The 19,133-nt window shown below is 46.9% G+C and overlaps 1 protein-coding gene across 6 annotated transcripts in view; it reads right to left on the bottom strand.

The window, feature by feature from the left end:
- Positions 1-1,458: 1,458 nt before the first annotated feature.
- LOC123755860 (ras-related protein Rap-2b) overlaps positions 1,459-19,133 on the bottom strand; it is a 285,571-nt gene continuing 267,896 nt past the window's right edge. For 4 of the 6 annotated variants that reach the window (XM_045738766.2, XM_045738767.2, XM_069300150.1 and 1 more), the window contains 5 exons: positions 16,205-16,228; positions 13,090-13,374; positions 10,803-10,943; positions 9,628-9,851; positions 1,459-5,308 (listed from right to left, as the gene is read on the bottom strand). In XM_045738766.2, coding sequence (XP_045594722.1) covers positions 5,167-5,308; positions 9,628-9,851; positions 10,803-10,943; positions 13,090-13,374; positions 16,205-16,228 — 816 coding nt within the window. In that variant the 3' untranslated portion in view covers positions 1,459-5,166. The remainder of the gene's footprint in view (positions 5,309-9,627; positions 9,852-10,802; positions 10,944-13,089; positions 13,375-16,204; positions 16,229-19,133) is intronic. The other 2 variants (XR_011221986.1, XM_045738768.2) reach the window with 2 other exon arrangements.

Raw genomic sequence — 19,133 nt, forward strand, 5'->3', positions numbered from 1 at the left:
AGTATTGGCTGCCTGAAGTATAGACTGCCTGAAGTATAGGCTGCCTGAAGTATAGGCTGCCTGAAGTATAGGCTGCCTGAAGTATTGGCTGCCTGAAGTATAGACTGCCTGAAGTATAGGCTGCCTGAAGTATAGGCTGCCTGAAGTATAGGCTGCCTGAAGTATTGGCTGCCTGAAGCTATAATCGTTATGACAACCTCTCTCTTCTCAGCAGTAAGGTTGGGGCCAGACATGGCCGTGTCCCCAGCGTGTGAGAGACCACCAGGTGCTGGCGGCCACCAGGTGCTGGCGGCCACCAGGTGCTGGCGGCCACCAGGTGCTGGCGGCCACCAGGTGCTGGCGACCACCAGGTGCTGGCGGCCACCAGGTGCTGGCGGCCACCAGGTGCTGGCGGGCTTCACGTCAAACAATGACCAAGGCTGAACTTCCATTTACCAACGATAAGTTTAGTTGATTAGAATAATAAAAGAGAAACAGACTCCTGCTAATATGTCCTTCAGTATTAAGATGGTGGCGGTTCACATCCGTTGGAATAAATTAGCTCATGTGTCGCCGTCTCTGCGTTAATACATTCAAATTCAAATGCTGAAATAGAGAGTTTCAGCTTATATGAGTTTTCAGCTTATATGAACTACATATATCCAAAGTGAGAAATGAAATGAAATATAGCTGCTATATGCCATTTTTTTATGGTGTAATTCAGTTCTTGCAGATTAGAGAAATGTTTCAACTCTTACGAACTTACCGCTCAAGGTCTTGAACGACCTGGCAACAATTACTGCACACTGAACATATTTGTAAGTTTCTTCTCGAGCACGACCTTCTAGTGATTGAGGTGAAGAGTATGAGTTTGGTTTTACTTAATATAGAAATAGCAAGGTAACTTGCATTATTTGACTTAATTATTTCATTAACTTTTAGTGTTATTATTTATTTTCCATAAACTGTGCTAGAGGATTAGTAATACGCATAAATGTTTTTAAAATTATTTTTTTTTTAGATGTATATCTGCAAGATCAAGATGTTTTTAAAATGTTCAATGTTTTTTTTTATATAAAACTAAAAACTGAGTTGGAAACCTTAGTATCATTGAACTGTTGGTGTAGCTCTATGTTGTGTTGTGGTGAAGGGCAGGTGTTGTGGAAGTAGGGGTTGTGGGGGTGCGGGTCGTGGTGAGGTATGGTTGTGGTTGTGGGGGGGTCGTGGAGAGGTATGGTTGTGGTTGTGGAGGGTCGTGGTGAGGTGGGGTTGTGGGGGGGTCGTGGAGAGGTATGGTTGTGGTTGTGGAGGGTCGTGGTGAGGTGGGGTTGTGGGGGGGTCGTGGAGAGGTATGGTTGTGGTTGTGGGGGTGAAGGGGATAAACAATTGTGGCTCTTGAGACTTGGAAGATATGGACACAAATCCACTGAAACATAAAGTTTTAAATATTTATCACAAATATACAATTAAAACTCTAAATAAGTGTTAATAAGCTTTTATTGGGTTCTTATACAATAGTTTTTTATTGTGTTTACACAAGACTTGGCGCGGAAGGTCCAGTTTACGCGGGAAATCCGCGCACTGAATATGCATAACATCTCCGTTTTCTTCGCTCAATAAATGGCGCGAAGGTCTGCAGGCGCCGGGAGTGTCAAAAAGGCCTCCGCTTCAGCGAATCAAAGTGTGTTTATTTTCATTTCTGGATTGTGATTGGTTGTGGGAGGAACGGGAGGAGCTCTATTTGATTACCATAACATGTGTGCCGTGTGTGTGTGTGTGTGTTTTATCATTTAGTCAACATCACCAGTACTTGATGGTGAGATGGGCTGACAAGATGTATAAATGTGAGAGAGAGAAATACTATATATATTTTTCTGTATAAGCATTTTAAGTTCAAAGCTAAAGACAGAAGTGAGGATTGGTAACAGTGACATGACTTGCCCGGCAACACTGGAAGCGGGAACTTTAGAAGCGGGAACTTTAGAAGCGGGAACTTTAGAAGCGGGAACTTCAGAAGCGGGAACTTTAGAAGCGGGAACTTTAGAAGCGGGAACTTTAGAAGCGGGAACTTCAGAAGCGGGAACTTTAGAAGCGGGAACTTTAGAAGCGGAAACTTTAGAAACGGGAACTTTAGAAGCGGGAACTTTAGAAGCGGAAACTTTAGAAGCGGAAACTTTAGAAGCGGAAACTTTAGAAGCGGGAACTTTAGAAGCGGGAACTTTAGAAGCGGAAACTTTAGAAACGGGAACTTTAGAAGCGGGAACTTTAGAAGCGGAAACTTTAGAAGCGGGAACTTTAAAAACGGGAACTTTAGAAGCGGAAACTTTAGAAGCGGAAACTTTAGAAGCGGAAACTTTAGAAGCGGGAACTTTAGAAGCGGGAACTTTAGAAGCGGAAACTTTAGAAACGGGAACTTTAGAAGCGGGAACTTTAGAAGCGGAAACTTTAGAAGCGGGAACTTTAGAAGCGGGAACTTTAGAAGCGGAAACTTTAGAAGCGGGAACTTTAGAAGCGGGAACTTTAAAAGCGGGAACTTTAGAAGCGGGAACTTTAGAAGCGGAAACTTACGAAGCGGGAACTTACGAAGCGGGAATATCGGAAGGTGGAAAAGCAGGTGAATGAGAACTAGGTCATGACCTCAGAGCACATATATACTAAAGAGGCACTCTCTCTGTGTGTTTTCTCCATCATAGGTCACATTCACTCAAAGAAATCTACCACTTACGGGCTATTCATGCCCGTGCCACCTGTGGGGTGACTCAAGAGTCATGTGTGTGTGGTGGGAGCGACCACACTGATGCCAACATGAAGGTGTAGGCAAGGGAGTGTGTGCATTCCACTGGCGACTCTTGTAAAAATTCTCATTGTTTGCGAATAACTATAACTATAATAATAACTATATAATAACTATAATAAATAAATAATTACTGTACACTGCATCACGTTGGTGCAACTTGCATTTCAGAAAGTACCAAGTTGAGAAGATAAATGTATTAAATTATGGTTAACTCTAGCACTAAACGTCATACGAACCTTGACGCATACTCACTTCAGTATGAAAAGTATGCGCAGAGTGAGAACAGAAAACGTTATATATCTGTGAGAAAATATTAAGGCCATACAATGGGATCGAACCGTCGTCCCTGGACTGTGCTAGGTGTCGCCGGCTGCCATGACCTCCCTGCCCCTCTACTGTGTCCTCTACTCCAATATAAAAACTTATATTAAATTAACTTACTCACAAGACAAGACGAAGACTTAATAGCCACCGGAGATTAGACATATAGACTTATTAAATGGATTGGAGAATGCTGATTAGGGATTGTTGAAGCCATTGGAAAGCCTGGATATTGACTGAATAAAAAGCCACCGGAAAGCCTGGATAAGGACTTACTAGTCGCTGGAAAGCCTGGATAAGGACTTATTCAAGCTATTGGAAACCCTGGAAAAGGATTTGATAAAGTGGCTGGAAACCTGAGAGCGACTTGAGCCACCGTAAAGCCTGGATAAGTACATTTACAGCCACTGAAAAGCCTTATTAAAGGAGTGATTAAAATGAATAGAGGAGGCAATTTCAGTATTACTTTGTGGAGAATATAGAGTGCATTAAGAGTACGTTCTCAAGTTACAGCCCCGCTCCTGTGCCAGGTAGGTCCACTACGGGCTCACCATAGTCCGTGCTACTTGCAACTTTTTCTTCCCAGTAGCTGAATCTAAAACAACAGCAAGAAGGAGTGTATTGTGGTGTGTGGGGTGGTGTGCCCGGGCCTGCGGTGGGTACTGGTGCAGCAGGCAACCCTCACCCATACTGGTGTGACGCATCAAGCAAACCTTTTGGAGTAATATATTGGTAAAGAGCTCACAAACTTCTGCCCAGACACGGTGGTGTAGGAGTGTGGGGGAGGCGACGGGTCTCACTTCCCTCCCACTGTAGTCCTCCAATATTGCCCCAATTGGGATAAGCTCCTTCACCGATGATATATATACACTGGCTGTTTGCCTTCGGGGAGTTGGGTATTTTTGGTTTGGCCTTTCGAGAGCGCTCTTACTTACTACTAACAAGGACTATATAGAATTACAGTGAAGGTTAAGAATTATTAATAGCTTTAAAACAAATCTGGCAGAAATACTTTAACAAAGCTACATTGCATCCACCTTTATTCCTACATGCTTAATAGAAATGTAAACATGGTTAGTTTTGTTCGTGTTATATCATTTATACGTCAGATACTTGTGCTTGTGGGATGGTGAGGCTGACAAGTGAACACAAGGACTGTACCAAAATTTATTTCCTGGACGATGAATGGGGAACCATCATGAATGTGTTGAGGGCGGGTGTTTGTTTACCTCGAGGGGCTTGGACGTGAGTAGGCTGCGCTCACTGACCGTCGCCGCTCCCACAGTAACACCTACACCCTCCCAGTAACACCCAGCACCACACAGTAACACCTACACCCTCCCAGTAACACCCAGCACCACACACAGTAACACCTACACCCTCCCAGTAACACCCAGCACTACACAGTAACACCTACACCCTCGACTGACTGGCGGTGTGGCCACTGCGCCCGTAACGCTCCGGTAATCAAAGGCTTTATATTGAGGCGATATTGGCCAAAAGTGTCACATAAATGTCCATTTTCCAAGGTGTCCATTTTCTGTGCAATGTTTATATCCATTTTCTGAGAGTGTCACATCAATGTTCATTGTCTGTAGTTACTGCATCCAGCATTGTTCCATAGCTGCCACACCTGTCATGAGTCCTGCCACAGGTGTGTGGTGAACCTGTCAGCACGTGTTCCACCTGTTAGCTCTCATATTAACATTACATTTTATATTCGCCTTTTAACAATGCTGAACAAATAATTTTTTCATCGTCCATTTTCGTGTTTCCTCACAAACTAAATATATATATATATATATATATATATATATATATATATATATATATATATATATATATATATATATATATATATATATATAACAAATACAATCACAAGATTCCTGTTAAGACTTTGTATAAGCTAAAGCGACATCTTATCGAGTCGACCGTGTTGGATACATCTACAGGTCATTCAGTCATGTTTAACCTCTTATAATGTGGTAAAATTCTATCTTACCATTTAAAAAATAGAACCTCTCTCTCTCTCCCCTCCCCCCCAACAAGAATATATCCAACATGGCTTAGGAGATGACGCAGGAGTTGCGCTTGCCGCTGCTCTTCTGCCTGATGTGGTGGAGGTGGGAGAGCTGGGCCGGGGTGATCTGCATGCCCACGTTCGGCATGGACTGTCTCCTCCTCTTCACGGCGGGACTCAGAGCATACCTGTGTACGAGAACATCATCTTCAGTACATTAGGGTGTAACACCTAGCACCCAGGAGGCCAGGCAACACTGGCCTCCTGGCAGAGGCCGTCCTACAATAACTAGATGCTGACCTAACTAACATTACCTAACTACATTAACTACATGACCTAACTAACAATAACCTAACTAAATTACCAACAGATACCACACTCCACTTCAAACCACCTGAATCGTTAACTAGTTATGTGTGTGATGATCAGAAAGATTATTGTGGGTCCACTAATAGTCTTCATGTAAACTGGGAAGTGAACCTTTGTCTTAAACACAGATTATTCTCAAGTTATAACTTTATTGTATTATAAATCGATGATTTAAAATATAAAACATATATGCTCAAAACGGTTTGTTTGAAGAATTTGGATTTCTGTAAAAAGAATTCTTGGGTACACTCAAATAGTTTTTGAATTACATATTTCACATCGGCAATAATACACCGTATTAACCATATTAATGTAATCAAACGAAATCGAACCTAACTTAACTTAGCCTAACCTTAACCTAAAGTAACCTTAATCTGACCTTCTTGAGGTTATGTTGAGATGATTTCGGGACTTACCGTCCCTGCGGCCCGGTCCTCGACCAGGCTTCCTTTTTGATATACACACCCAGGAAGCAGCCCGTAGCAACTGTCTAACTCCCAGTTACCTATTTACTGCTAGGTGAACAGGGGCATCAGGGTGGAAGAAACTCTGCACATTTGTTTCTGCCTCCGCCGAGGATCAAACCCGAAACTTTAAGACTACGAATCCCGAGCGCTGTCCACTCAGCCATCAGGCCCCTCTAACCATAGATAGAGAGTAGATAACAGCACTAATTATGTAGTCGTTCTGAGTCCATTCCCACGAGTGGATTTCGTTCCCGAGGACATGTTGCATGTCGTGTTGCTCCACATTGACCAGTGACCTCGTGGGGGGGGGGGGTGGTCAACAGTCAAGACAAGACTGGCCCCCACACGCCGCCAACCACCTGGCCGTCAGCATACAGGATGGCTTGGGTTAATCACCAATCAGCATACAGCATACACGACGGCTTGGGTTAATCACCAATCAGCATACAGCATACACGACGGCTTGGGTTAATCACCAATCAGCATACAGCATACACGACGGCTTGGGTTAATCACCAATCAGCATACAGCATACACGACGGCTTGGGTTAATCACCAATCAGCATACAGCATACACGACGGCTTGGGTTAATCACCTATCTAACACATTAATATTTCCCTGTTATCAGTCCGTAAGTTAACGTCCGCCACTCGCCAGCATCTAGTAATAGTTAACAACCGTAACAGACACAGGTATTAACTAGAGGGAACTACTGGGGGATGTCTTTTGGCAGACGTAAACATCAATTTGTAAAAGGCCAAAGGAAACATTGTCTTTGATTTAATCAACATTTGCAAACATGGAGTCCAGAGGCACTCAGAGCAAGGCGGCAGATGCAGCATTATGCCTAAAATAACACATAACTTAATATTCATTCCTCTTCAACTCTAAAACTACTTTCATGAAAGGAATATGTAGAATGTTTTGATGTTTAAGTGCTTGAGTGTCAGTCAGAGGCGGACAACCACTGGCTCTCACACACACACACACACACACACACACACACACACACACACACACACACACACACACACACACACACACACACACACACACACAGGGAATCGACCGGGTAAACAAGGATGAACTATTCAACACTGGTGGGACGCGAACAAGGGGACACAGGTGGAAACTGAGTACCCAAATGAGCCACAGAGACGTTAGAAAGAACTTTTTCAGTGTCAGAGTAGTTACTAAATGGAATGCATTAGGAAGTGATGTGGTGGAGGCTGACTCCATACACAGTTTCAAATGTAGATATGATAGAGCCCAGTAGGCTCAGGAATCTGTACACCTGTTGATTGACGGTTGAGAGGCGGGACCAAAGAGCCAGAGCTCAACCCCCGCAAGCACAACTAGGTGAGCACACACACACACACACACACACACACACACACACACACACACACACACACACACACACACACACACACACACACACACTGCATTATTATATTACATTACATAGATTACATTAACATAAGACGAACATCGGAAAGGGACTATGAGAACGATATTGCAATCAAAGCGAAAAAACAACCTAAGTTACTACACAGTCATATAAGAAGAAAAATGTCGGTGAACGACCAAGTGACAAGACTAAGGAAGACAGAGGGGGCATATACTGAAAGTGACAAGGAAATCTGCGAGGCACTGAATGCCAGTTTCCATGGAGTGTTCACTACCGAGCCTGAGCAGCTCCCATTGTTGGAAGAGATTACCCTAGATGAAAGACTATCAGATATAGAGGTGACAGCAGAGGAGGTAATGAAACAGTTGACAAGACTGGAGGCAACTAAAGCAGTTGGACCAGACAAAGTAGCACCGTGGATACTAAAAGAAGCAGCACAGGCCCTCAGTGTGCCTCTGGCAATGATCTTTAATGAGTCACTTATGTCAGGAGAATTGCCCAGTTGCTGGAAGAAGGCAAATGTCGTGCCGATCTTCAATAAAGGTGATAGGGAGGAGGCACTTAACTATAGACCTGTATCACTGACAAGCATCCCCTGTAAAATACTGGAAAGAACAATTAGGCTACGACTGGTTGCACACCTGGAGAACATTAGGTTTGTGAACAAACATCAACATGGGTTCTGGACAGGGAAATCGTGCCTAACAAACCTTCTGGAATTCTATGATAAAATAACGAGGATAAGACAGGACACAGATGGTTGGGCAGACTGCATATTTCTGGACTGCCAAAAAGCCTTTGATGCAGTACCGCACATGAGACTGCTGTTCAAGCTCGAGAGGCAGGCGGGGGTGGGGGGAAAGGTCCTAGAATGGATAAGGAACTACCTAACAGGAAGGAGCCAAAGAGTTACGGTAAGGGGCGAGAAGTCGGACTGGCGAACAGTAACAAGTGGAGTACCACAAGGATCGGTGCTGGGACCACTATTTCTTGTATATGTTAACGACGTGTTTACAGGCGTAGAGTCCTACATGTCGATGTTTGCGGATGATGCAAAGTTGATGAGAAGAGTTGTGACAGATGAGGATTGCAGGATCCTCCAAGAGGACCTGAACAGGTTGCAGAGATGGTCAGAGAAATGGCTACTAGAATTCAACACGAGCAAATGTAAAGTTATGGAAATGGGACTAGGAGATAGGAGACCAAAGGGACAGTACACAATGAAGGGGAACAGCCTACCTGTGACGACGCGCGAAAGAGACCTGGGCGTGGACGTAACACCTAATCTATCTCCTGAGGCACATATAAATAGGATAACGACAGCAGCGTACTCTACACTGGCAAAAGTTAGAACATCATTCAGAAACCTAAGTAAGGAGGCATTTAGGGCGCTTTACACTGCCTACGTGAGGCCAGTCTTAGAGTATGCCGCCTCATCATGGAGTCCCCATCTGAAGAAGCATATAATGAAACTGGAAAAGGTTCAGAGGTTTGCAACGAGACTCGTCCCAGAGCTACGAGGGTTGGGGTATGAGGAGCGCCTGAGGGAACTGTGCCTTACGACACTAGAAAGAAGAAGGGAGAGGGGGGACATGATAGGAACGTATAAGATACTCAGAGGGATTGACAGAGTGGACATAGACGAAATGTTCACACGGAATAGTAACAGAACGAGAGGACATGGATGGAAGCTTGAAACTCAGATGAGTCACAGAGATGTTAGGAAGTTTTCTTTTAGCGTGAGAGTAGTGGGAAAATGGAATGCACTTGGGGAACAGGTTGTGGAAGCAAATACTATTCATAATTTGAAAACCAGGTATGAAAGGGAAATGGGACAGGAGTCATTGCTGTAAACAACCGATGCTCGAAAGGCGGGATCCAAGAATCAATGCTCGATCCTGCAGACACAACTAGGTGAGTACACACACACACACACACACACACACACACACACACACACACACACACACACACACACACACACACACACACACACACACAGACACGCGCGCGTGTAATGGAGTGCGGGTGAGGACGTGTGGGCGGGTTGTACAGCCTTGTGAGGTGGGACTAAGCCAGAGTGGGAGAGAGCGAGGGTACCCGGCGCCCGGCAAGGTGAGCTGCTCACTCCCACTCTGGCTACTGCACCACGTGACAAGGCCTCCAGGAAGGCCCGCCGGGACGTCGCCCCTCTCATGTCCTGTCAGGTTGGGTTACTTGTGTTCAGCCAAGCTCTTGTGGTTAATTCTCTGCACAAACCTAATCTTGGCCTGGTTCAAGAGCTCCTTGAAGATGTGGAGGACATTAAGATTGTCCTTAGCGCTGGCTTCCAGGAAACCATTTTCCCATTTGACCAAAACGATGGTTTCTGCCGTCTCCTGAGGCACCGCTCGCTGCTCCTCCAGGTCTGCCTTGTTCCCCACCACCACGATGGGCACCGTCTCCTTCTTCGTCTGCAGGATGAAGTCCCGAAGGTGTCGCACCTGTGGCAGGAGGCGGAGGTTAGTTGGGACCATTACTCTCACACCCCCGCACACTAACGCTACTCTCACCTGCGGCCACCTGCGGCCTGGGTCACGGGTGAGGACACTGGGACACGGGTGAGGACACTGGGACACGGGTGAGGACACTGGGACACGGGTGAGGACACTGGGACACGGGTGAGGACTTTTGGACACGGGTGAGGACACTGTGACACGGGTGAGGACACTGTGACACGGGTGAGGACTTTGGGACACGGGTGAGGACTTTGGGACACGGGTGAGGACACTGGGACACGGGTGAGGACACTGGGACACGGGTGAGGACTTTGGGACACGGGTGAGGACACTGGGTCACGGGTGAGGACACTGGGACACGAGTGAGGACACTGGGACACGGGTGAGGACACAGGGACACGGGTGAGGACACTGGGACACGGGTGAGGACACTGGGACACGAGTGAGGACACTGGGACACGGGTGAGGACACTGGGACACGGGTGAGGACACAGGGACACGGGTGAGGACACTGGGACACGGGTGAGGACACTGGGACACGGGTGAGGACTTTGGGACACGGGTGAGGACACTGGGACACGGGTGAGGACACTGGGACACGGGTGAGGACACTGGGACACGGGTGAGGACACTGGGACACGGGTGAGGACTTTGGGACACGGGTGAGGACACTGGGACACGAGTGAGGACACTGGGACACGGGTGAGGACACTGGGACACGGGTGAGGACACTGGGACACGGGTGAGGACACTGGGACACGGGTGAGGACACTGGGACACGGGTGAGGACTTTGGGACACGGGTGAGGACACTGGGACACGGGTGAGGACTTTGGGACACGGGTGAGGACACTGGGACACGAGTGAGGACACTGGGGCACGGGTGAGGACACTGGGACACGGGTGAGGACACTGGGACACGGGTAAGGACACGTACCTCCTGGAAGGACTCATCATCAGTGATGGAGTAGACGAGGATGAAGGCGTCGGCCGTGTTGACAGAGAGTTCCCTCATCGCCGGGAACTCGTAGGAGCCAGACGTGTCCAGGATGTCCAGCGTGAGGGACATGCCCGAGACCTGGGGACACGGGGACACGGTAACCTTAGGACATGCACCGTGGATATCACGCCTGGAGTTACTGAGGCTATATAGGCTATATGAGTGTAGTGTATTCTCTCTCTCTCTCTCTCTCTCTCTCTCTCTCTCTCTCTCTCTCTCTCTCTCTCTCTCTCCCTCTCTCTCTCTCTCTCTCTCTCTCTCTCTCTCTCTCTCTCTGTCTCTCTCTCTCTCTCTCTCTCTTTCCCTCTCTCTCTCTCTCTCTCTCTCTCCCTCTCTCTCTCCCTCTCTCTCTCTCTCTCTCTCTCTCTCTCTCTCTCTCTCTCTCTCTCTCTCTCTCTCTCTCTCTCTCTCTCTCTCTCTCTCTCTCTCTCTCTCTCTCTCTCTCTCTCTCTCTCTCTCTCTCTCTCTCTCTCTCCCTCTCTCTCTCCCTCTCTCTCTCTCTCTCTCTCTCTCTCTCTCTCTCTCTCTCTCTCTCTCTCTCTCTCTCTCTCTCTCTCTCTCTCTCTCTCTCTCTCTCTCTCACACACACACACACACACACACACACTGGGCTTCTCTAGGAAGTATAGTGATTTTTTTTTTGCAGTGATATTCCTGCGCGGGCCCTAAGCCTCTGGCTGGCCCACTGCGCGGGCCCTAAGCCTCTGGCTGGCCCACTGCGCGGGCCCTAAGCCTCTGGCTGGCCCACTGCGCGGGCCCTAAGCCTCTGGCTGGCCCACTGCGCGGGCCCTAAGCCTCTGGCTGGCCCACTGTGCGGGCCCTAAGCCTCTGGCTGGCCCACTAAGTGTTGCTTGTTTCTGTTTTACTTGGGCGGAGTATGAGTATTGATGACTCGTATGGTCGCTTCAGTAAGATATTGCCCCGTGTGTTTAACAACTTCTTCTGCTCTGTTGAATCTTAGGTGACATGTTGCTGAATTTGTAGCTGTGCACTGTGTTAGATAATGTTCCAGTGGTCTGTCGGGCATTTCTCCACAGTGCTGACATTTCCTCTCATCTTCCGGAACCTTTAAGACTACTTCCCATGCACATGGGTATCCAAGCCTGATGCGATGTAAGTGTACTTCTGTTGCTCTACTGCTCCCTTTCATCAAACTAAGTGGTTCGTAGTTGGTTGAATTCTTGTACCAACCCGCAGATCCTGATGTTGCAACTGCTGTGTTGTGGTCACTGTACATCTCCTGCATTGTTCTGTTTCTAATTACTTTCTTAATCTGTGATAGACTCTGTGGTATGTAAATGTCTACATTTCTTCTCTTAGTTGCAAGTTTTGCAGCTTCGTCTGCAATGTCATTTCCTATTATTCCCACGTGACTTGGCACCCAGTTGATAAGTACCCGTCGGCCTTTTCGTTTGAGTGTTTGCATTAATGATATGACATTTGTGATCAGATGTATGTTATCACGTATGTGTTCTTGTTGCAAGGTTTCAATGGCGGTTCTCGAATCTATATGTATGATAACATGTTGTCGGTGTTCATCAAGAACATGTTCCAAAGCCTTTTGAATGGCTAGCATCTCTGTTTGTAAAGTTGAACACCGGTTTGAGAGTCTGCAACTATCTACACATTATGGTGACGATACCAGCTCAACTGTAAGCTTAGAGCTGTTATCTTGCGTCAGCTCATCTCAACCCTAACCCTAGAAACACGCATTTTATAAGCTTATTATTGTAACAATTACCAGTAAACTCAAACGTAATACTAAGTAATTATGAAGTAGGAAACAGGAAGAGTCAGGAGCCAGCTGTGAGTTGAAGCTTTCTTAGAGTTGGTGGAAAGTGTTGGGGAAGTATTGACATGTTCAGTAAACGTCTTCCAGATGGCAGTGAGGTTAGGAATGAATGATCGCTGATGGAGTGAGGTTATTGAGAAAGGTCCAGTCAGCGTCTGGCTGTTGATGGCTGAGCGTCTTGTGTCACGGGTGCCATCTACTGGTTGTCCACAGAGTTGGGACAAATAGGGAATCTTGAGAACATTTGTCTTGTACAGAATAGTAAGTCTAGAGACATCTCCGTGGTGTTGAAGGCTCCCTCGCGCTCTCTCTCACTCCTAAATGTCCCTTTTCTTAATCTCTCTTAACCCCCCCCCATGGCTTACCCCTGCCCATCTACCCCTACCCCCTGCCCATCTACCCCCTACCCCTGTCCATCTACCTGGTACCCACCTCGTACTCGCCATGATGCATCTCCTCCACCGTCCTGGTGTACTTGGGCGTGAAGGAGTCGTAAAGGAACTGGTTGATGATGGCGGTCTTACCAACCTTGGCGGCGCCCATCACCACCACTCTGTACCTCCTGGTCTGGCCCTCACAGCCCTCAGGAGTGGCCGCCCCCACGCCCGGGCACGCCCCTGAGGGCCCCGCTCCTCCTGCTGCTGCTACTGCTGCTGTTGCTCGTCTGCCTGCTGCTGCTGCTGCCGGCGGGTCATGCTGGCTGCTCCTGGCTGATGGCTTCACGCCCCGGGGGGGGGGGGGGGGGGAAGAGAGAGCACTTATTAACAATTTTTATCATTATTTAATTTTTTTGTTGTGAGAATATTTAGTTATGTCAGTTTTGTCATTATTTTGGTCTGAATGAGCGAATTAGTTTCTTTAGTAATGTTTTTGGCCGCCGACAGCCCAATATATATATTGTTTAACATGCACAAAAAACATTATTATGTTTTGTTTAACATGCACAAAATAATGTTTTCTCAAGTACAAAAACCACTTGAATATCACTTTCTATAAATGCATGAAAGAAGTTTAAAAGTTAACTCTACAGTTAATTCCTAAACTTCTTTCATACAGTTTCACATGTTCATTTCATAATGAACATGTGAAAGTGATTGATTGATAAAGATTAAGCCACCCAAGAGGTGGTACGGGCGTGAATAGCCCGTAAACGTAATGTGAGAGTGTTCGTGGCACAGTATTATATGATGTTAAGCTGATGTGAGCGTGAGGTGAGGTGAGGTGAGGTGAGGTGAGTGGCGGCTTGTGTGAGGGTTGAGGAAGACAGAGGTGCAGTGGGGAGCCCCGGGTGTAACACTCACAGAGACGGAGTAACGCCACCATTTGTATCACTACACTTCTGCCTCGGTAAATGTTGACAGTGAACACACACACACACACACACACACACACACACACACACACACACACACACACACACACACACACACACACACACACACGAGGAATGAGCTACGAGGAAAGGCTAAAGGAGCTGAACCTCACATTCCTGTAAAGCAGAAGAGTAAGGGGAGACATGATAACCACCTACAAAATTCTCAGGGGAATTGACAGGGTGGACAAAGACAAACTCTTCAGCACGGGAGGGACACGAACAAGGGGACACAGGTGCAAACTTAGTACCCAGATGAGCCACAGAGACGCCAGAAAATTTTTTTCAGTGTCAGAGTAGTTAAAAAATGGAATGCATTAGGCAGTGATGTGGTGGAGGCTGACTCCATACACAGTTTCAAATGTAGATATAATAGAGCCCAGTAGGCTCAGGAATCTGTACACCAGTTGATTGACAGTTGAGAGGCGGGACCAAAGAGACAAAGCTCAACCCCCATAAGCACAATTAGGTGAGTATATACACACACACAGTCCTGCCTCACAGGGTTACTTGAATTCTACGACCAGGCAACAAAAATCAGGCAAGAAAGAGAAGGGTGGGCAGACTGCATATTTTTGAATTCCCAGAAAGCTTTTGATACAGTACCACCCAAGAGGCTAGAGAAAAAGCTCGAGATGCAGGCTGGAGTGACAGGGAAGGTACTCCACTGGATAAGGGAGTACCTAAGCAACAGAAGACAGTGAGTCACTGTGAGGGGTGAGGTCTCAGATTGGCGTGACGTCACAATTGGAGTCCCGCAGGGGTCAGTCCTTGGACCTATTCTGTTTCTGATATATGTAAATGATCTCCCAGAGGGTATAGACTCGTTTCTCTCAATGTTTGCTGATGACGCAAAAATTATGAGGAGGATTGAAACAGAGGATGATAGTAAGAGGCTACAAGACGACCTAGATAGACTGAATGAATGGTCCAACAAATGGCTGCTGAAGTTTAACCTGAGTAAATGTAAAGTAATGAAACTAGGCGGTGGAAACAGGAGGCCAGACACACGATACAGAATAGGAGATGAAGTACTTCATGAAACCCAATCACCCAATCTTTATGTACCCAATCCGAACATCTTTACCATTGTGATCATTGCTGTCTTCTTATATGTGCTATCAATCTGCTGTATGGTGTCTATTAATCTTGTTTAAATTACCAATCAAGCTGTCAATGTAATCAATTAGAGCTTTAATATACCAATGTGCTTTAATATACTTACTAATCTCTCTAATCTCATTTTTTTCTTGCAATGTATCTGTTACTATTTTATTAATTCTGCTAGAATTTACGTACTTAAAATTATCTGTTAGGTTAAGGACCTGCCCGAAACGCTGCGCGTACTAGTGGCTTTACAAGATTGTAAATATTATGCTATGTATTCTCACAAACCCAATGTACCTTCTTGTATATAAATAAATAAATAAAAATAAATAAATAAAAAAAAACGGACTGAGAGAAAGATCTAGGAGTTGATACCACACCAAACCTGTCTCCTGAAGCCCTCATAAAAAGAACAACGTCTGCGGCATATGCGAGGCTGGCTAACATCAGAACAGCGTTCAGGAACCTGTGTAAGGAATCATTGAGAATCTTTTATACTACATATGTAAGACCAATCCTGGAGTATGCAGCCCCAGCATGGAGCCCGTACCTTGTCAAGCACAAGACGAAGCTGGAAAAAGTTATGAGGTATGCCACTAGACTAGTCCCAGAACTATGAGGCATGAGTTACGAGGAAAGGCTGCGGGAAATGCACCTTACGACACTGGAAGACAGAAGAGTAAGGGGAGACATGATCACCACCTACAAAATACTCAGGGAAATTGACAGGGTAGACAAGGATGGACAGGGATGGACAGGGATGGACTATTTAACACTGGTGGGACGCGAATACGGGGACACAGGTGGAAACTGAGTACCCACATGAGCCACAGAGACGTTAGAAAGAACTTTTTCAGTGTCAGAATAGTTAACGGATGGAATGCATTAGGCAGTGATGTGGTGGAGGCTGACTCCATACACAGTTTCAAGTGTAGATATGATAGAGCCCAGTAGGCTCAGGAATCTATACATCAGTTGATTGACAGTTGAGAGGCGGGACCCAAGAGCCGAGACTCAACCGCGGCCAGGACCACTAGGAGAGTACACAGAGCATGAGTATTGACTCACCGGGTCCTCCTCATACAGCGCCGGCTGGCGGCAAGTGTCGCAGGCACAAGAGAAAAATGACGAACTCATTAATTATATATTTCATATTTTCAGTAAACAATCCACACAGTTTTGTCATTCTTAACTCTGTTATTAATTTTGTAATCTAATTTAATATTCATATATTCTAAGTGATTATATTATAAATAAGATTTACTTATGGAATAACATAAATGAAGTCTGTTTTTGGCTTCTCAAAAGTCACTACCTATTTTAATTAAGAAATGGTGATCTCTGAGTAGTCTTCCATAGTACCTCACCTGAGTGGGTATAGTCGTGTCTAAAGCCACTCAGAGAGCATGATTTCCTGACCACTCAGAGAGCATGACTTCCTGGCCACTCAGAGAGCATGTCTTCCTGGCCACTCAGAGAGCATGTCTTCCTGGCCACTCAGAGAGCATGACTTCCTGACCACTCAGAGAGCATGACTTCCTGACCACTCAGAGAGCATGTCTTCCTGGCCACTCAGAGAGCATGTCTTCCTGGCCACTCAGAGAGCATGTCTTCCTGGCCACTCAGAGAGCAGGTCTTCCTGGCCACTCAGAGAGCATGTCTTCCTGACCACTCAGAGAGCATGTCTTCCTGACCACTCAGAGAGCATGTCTTCCTGACCACTCAGAGAGCATGTCTTCCTGACCACTCAGAGAGCATGTCTTCCTGGCCACTCAGAGAGCAGGTCTTCCTGGCCACTCAGAGAGCATGTCTTCCTGACCACTCAGACAGCATGTCTTCCTGACCACTCAGAGAGCATGTCTTCCTGACCACTCAGAGAGCATGACTTCCTGGCCACTCAGAGAGCATGTCTTCCTGGCCACTCAGAGAGCATGACTTCCTGGCCACTCAGAGAGCATGTCTTCCTGGCCACTCAGAGAGCATGACTTCCTGACCACTCAGAGAGCATGTCTTCCTGACCACTCAGAGAGCATGTCTTCCTGACCACTCAGAGAGCATGACTTCCTGGCCACTCAGAGAGCATGTCTTCCTGGCCACTCAGAGAGCATGACTTCCTGACCACTCAGAGAGCATGTCTTCCTGGCCACTCAGAGAGCATGTCTTCCTGGCCATTCAGACAGCAGGTCTTCCTGGCCACTCAGAGAGCATGTCTTCCTGACCACTCAGACAGCAGGTCTTCCTGGCCACTCAGAGAGCATGTCTTCCTGGCCACTCAGAGAGCATGACTTCCTGACCACTCAGAGAGCATGTCTTCCTGGCCACTCAGAGAGCATGTCTTCCTGACCACTCAGACAGCAGGTCTTCCTGGCCACTCAGAGAGCATGACTTCCTGACCACTCAGAGAGCATGTCTTCCTGACCACTCAGAGAGCATGTCTTCCTGTCCACTCAGACAGCATGTCTTCCTGACCACTCAGAGAGCATGTCTTCCTGACCACTCAGAGAGCATGACTTCCTGGCCACTCAGAGAGCATGTCTTCCTGGCCACTCAGAGAGCATGACTTCCTGACCATTCAGAGAGCATGTCTTCCTGGCCACTCAGAGAGCATGTCTTCCTGGCCATTCAGACAGCAGGTCTTCCTGGCCACTCAGAGAGCATGTCTTCCTGACCACTCAGACAGCAGGTCTTCCTGGCCACTCAGAGAGCATGTCTTCCTGGCCACTCAGAGAGCATGACTTCCTGACCACTCAGAGAGCATGTCTTCCTGGCCACTCAGAGAGCATGTCTTCCTGACCACTCAGAGAGCATGTCTTCCTGACCACTCAGAGAGCATGTCTTCCTGACCACTCAGAGAGCATGTCTTCCTGTCCACTCAGACAGCATGTCTTCCTGACCACTCAGAGAGCATGTCTTCCTGACCACTCAGAGAGCATGACTTCCTGGCCACTCAGAGAGCATGTCTTCCTGGCCACTCAGAGAGCATGATTTATATATAGTAAACATTCTGATTATTTAATCAAACGAAATACACCATAAATAATAAAGTAACAGGTGGTCACTTCACCAACAGGTGGTCACCTCACCAACAGGTGGTCACCTCACCAACAGGTGGTCACCTCACCAACAGGTGGTCACCTCACCAACAGGTGGTCACCTCACCAACAGGTGGTCACCTCACCAACAGGTGGTCACCTCACCAACAGGTGGTCACCTCACCAACAGGTGGTAATGTCACGGGGTCACATACGTCTGTAACTGGCAGACGTAATTGGTTATTTGGTGCATTAAATTGGCAGTAGTGTGGTAATTAGGACTTGCAGGGGGTAGATTGTTGCTTATGAGAGTTGGGGTCGTTTGAATCTATCTGGGTAATTAGGGGCAGTTAAGGCTGCGGGTTGTTGTTGGAATGTCTTGGATCCCTGGGGGGGGGGAGGGGAGGGGGGGAACTGATTGTTTCTCAATATATAGGCACTCACACACACGCGCACGCACGCACGCACACACACACTGGGGCCCCTGATAGCCTGGTGGATAGCGCGCAGGACTCGTAATTCTGCGGCGTGGGTTCGATTCCCGCACAAGGCAGAAACAAATGGGCAAAGTTTCTTTCACCCTGAATGCCCCTGTTACCTAGCAGTAAATAGGTACCTGGGAGTTAGTCAGCTGTCACGTGGATAAACAAAAGAGTAAACAGTTGATTGACAGTTGAGAGGCGAGCCGAAAGAGCAAAGCTCAACCCCCGCAAACACAACTAGGTGAATACAACTAGGGTGAATACACACACACACACACACACACACACACACACACACACACACACACACACACACACACACACACACACACACACACACACACACCCACACACACACACACGTTCTATGTGTGTTTATCAGGGTCCAGGGTGTGCAGTGGATGATCTCCCAAAGGGTATAGACTCATTCCTCTCAATGTTTGCTGACGATGCCAAAATTATGAGAAGGATTAAGACAGAGAA

Source organism: Procambarus clarkii, chromosome 43 (genome assembly GCF_040958095.1).
Source record: "Procambarus clarkii isolate CNS0578487 chromosome 43, FALCON_Pclarkii_2.0, whole genome shotgun sequence".
Lineage (NCBI taxonomy): Eukaryota > Metazoa > Arthropoda > Malacostraca > Decapoda > Cambaridae > Procambarus > Procambarus clarkii.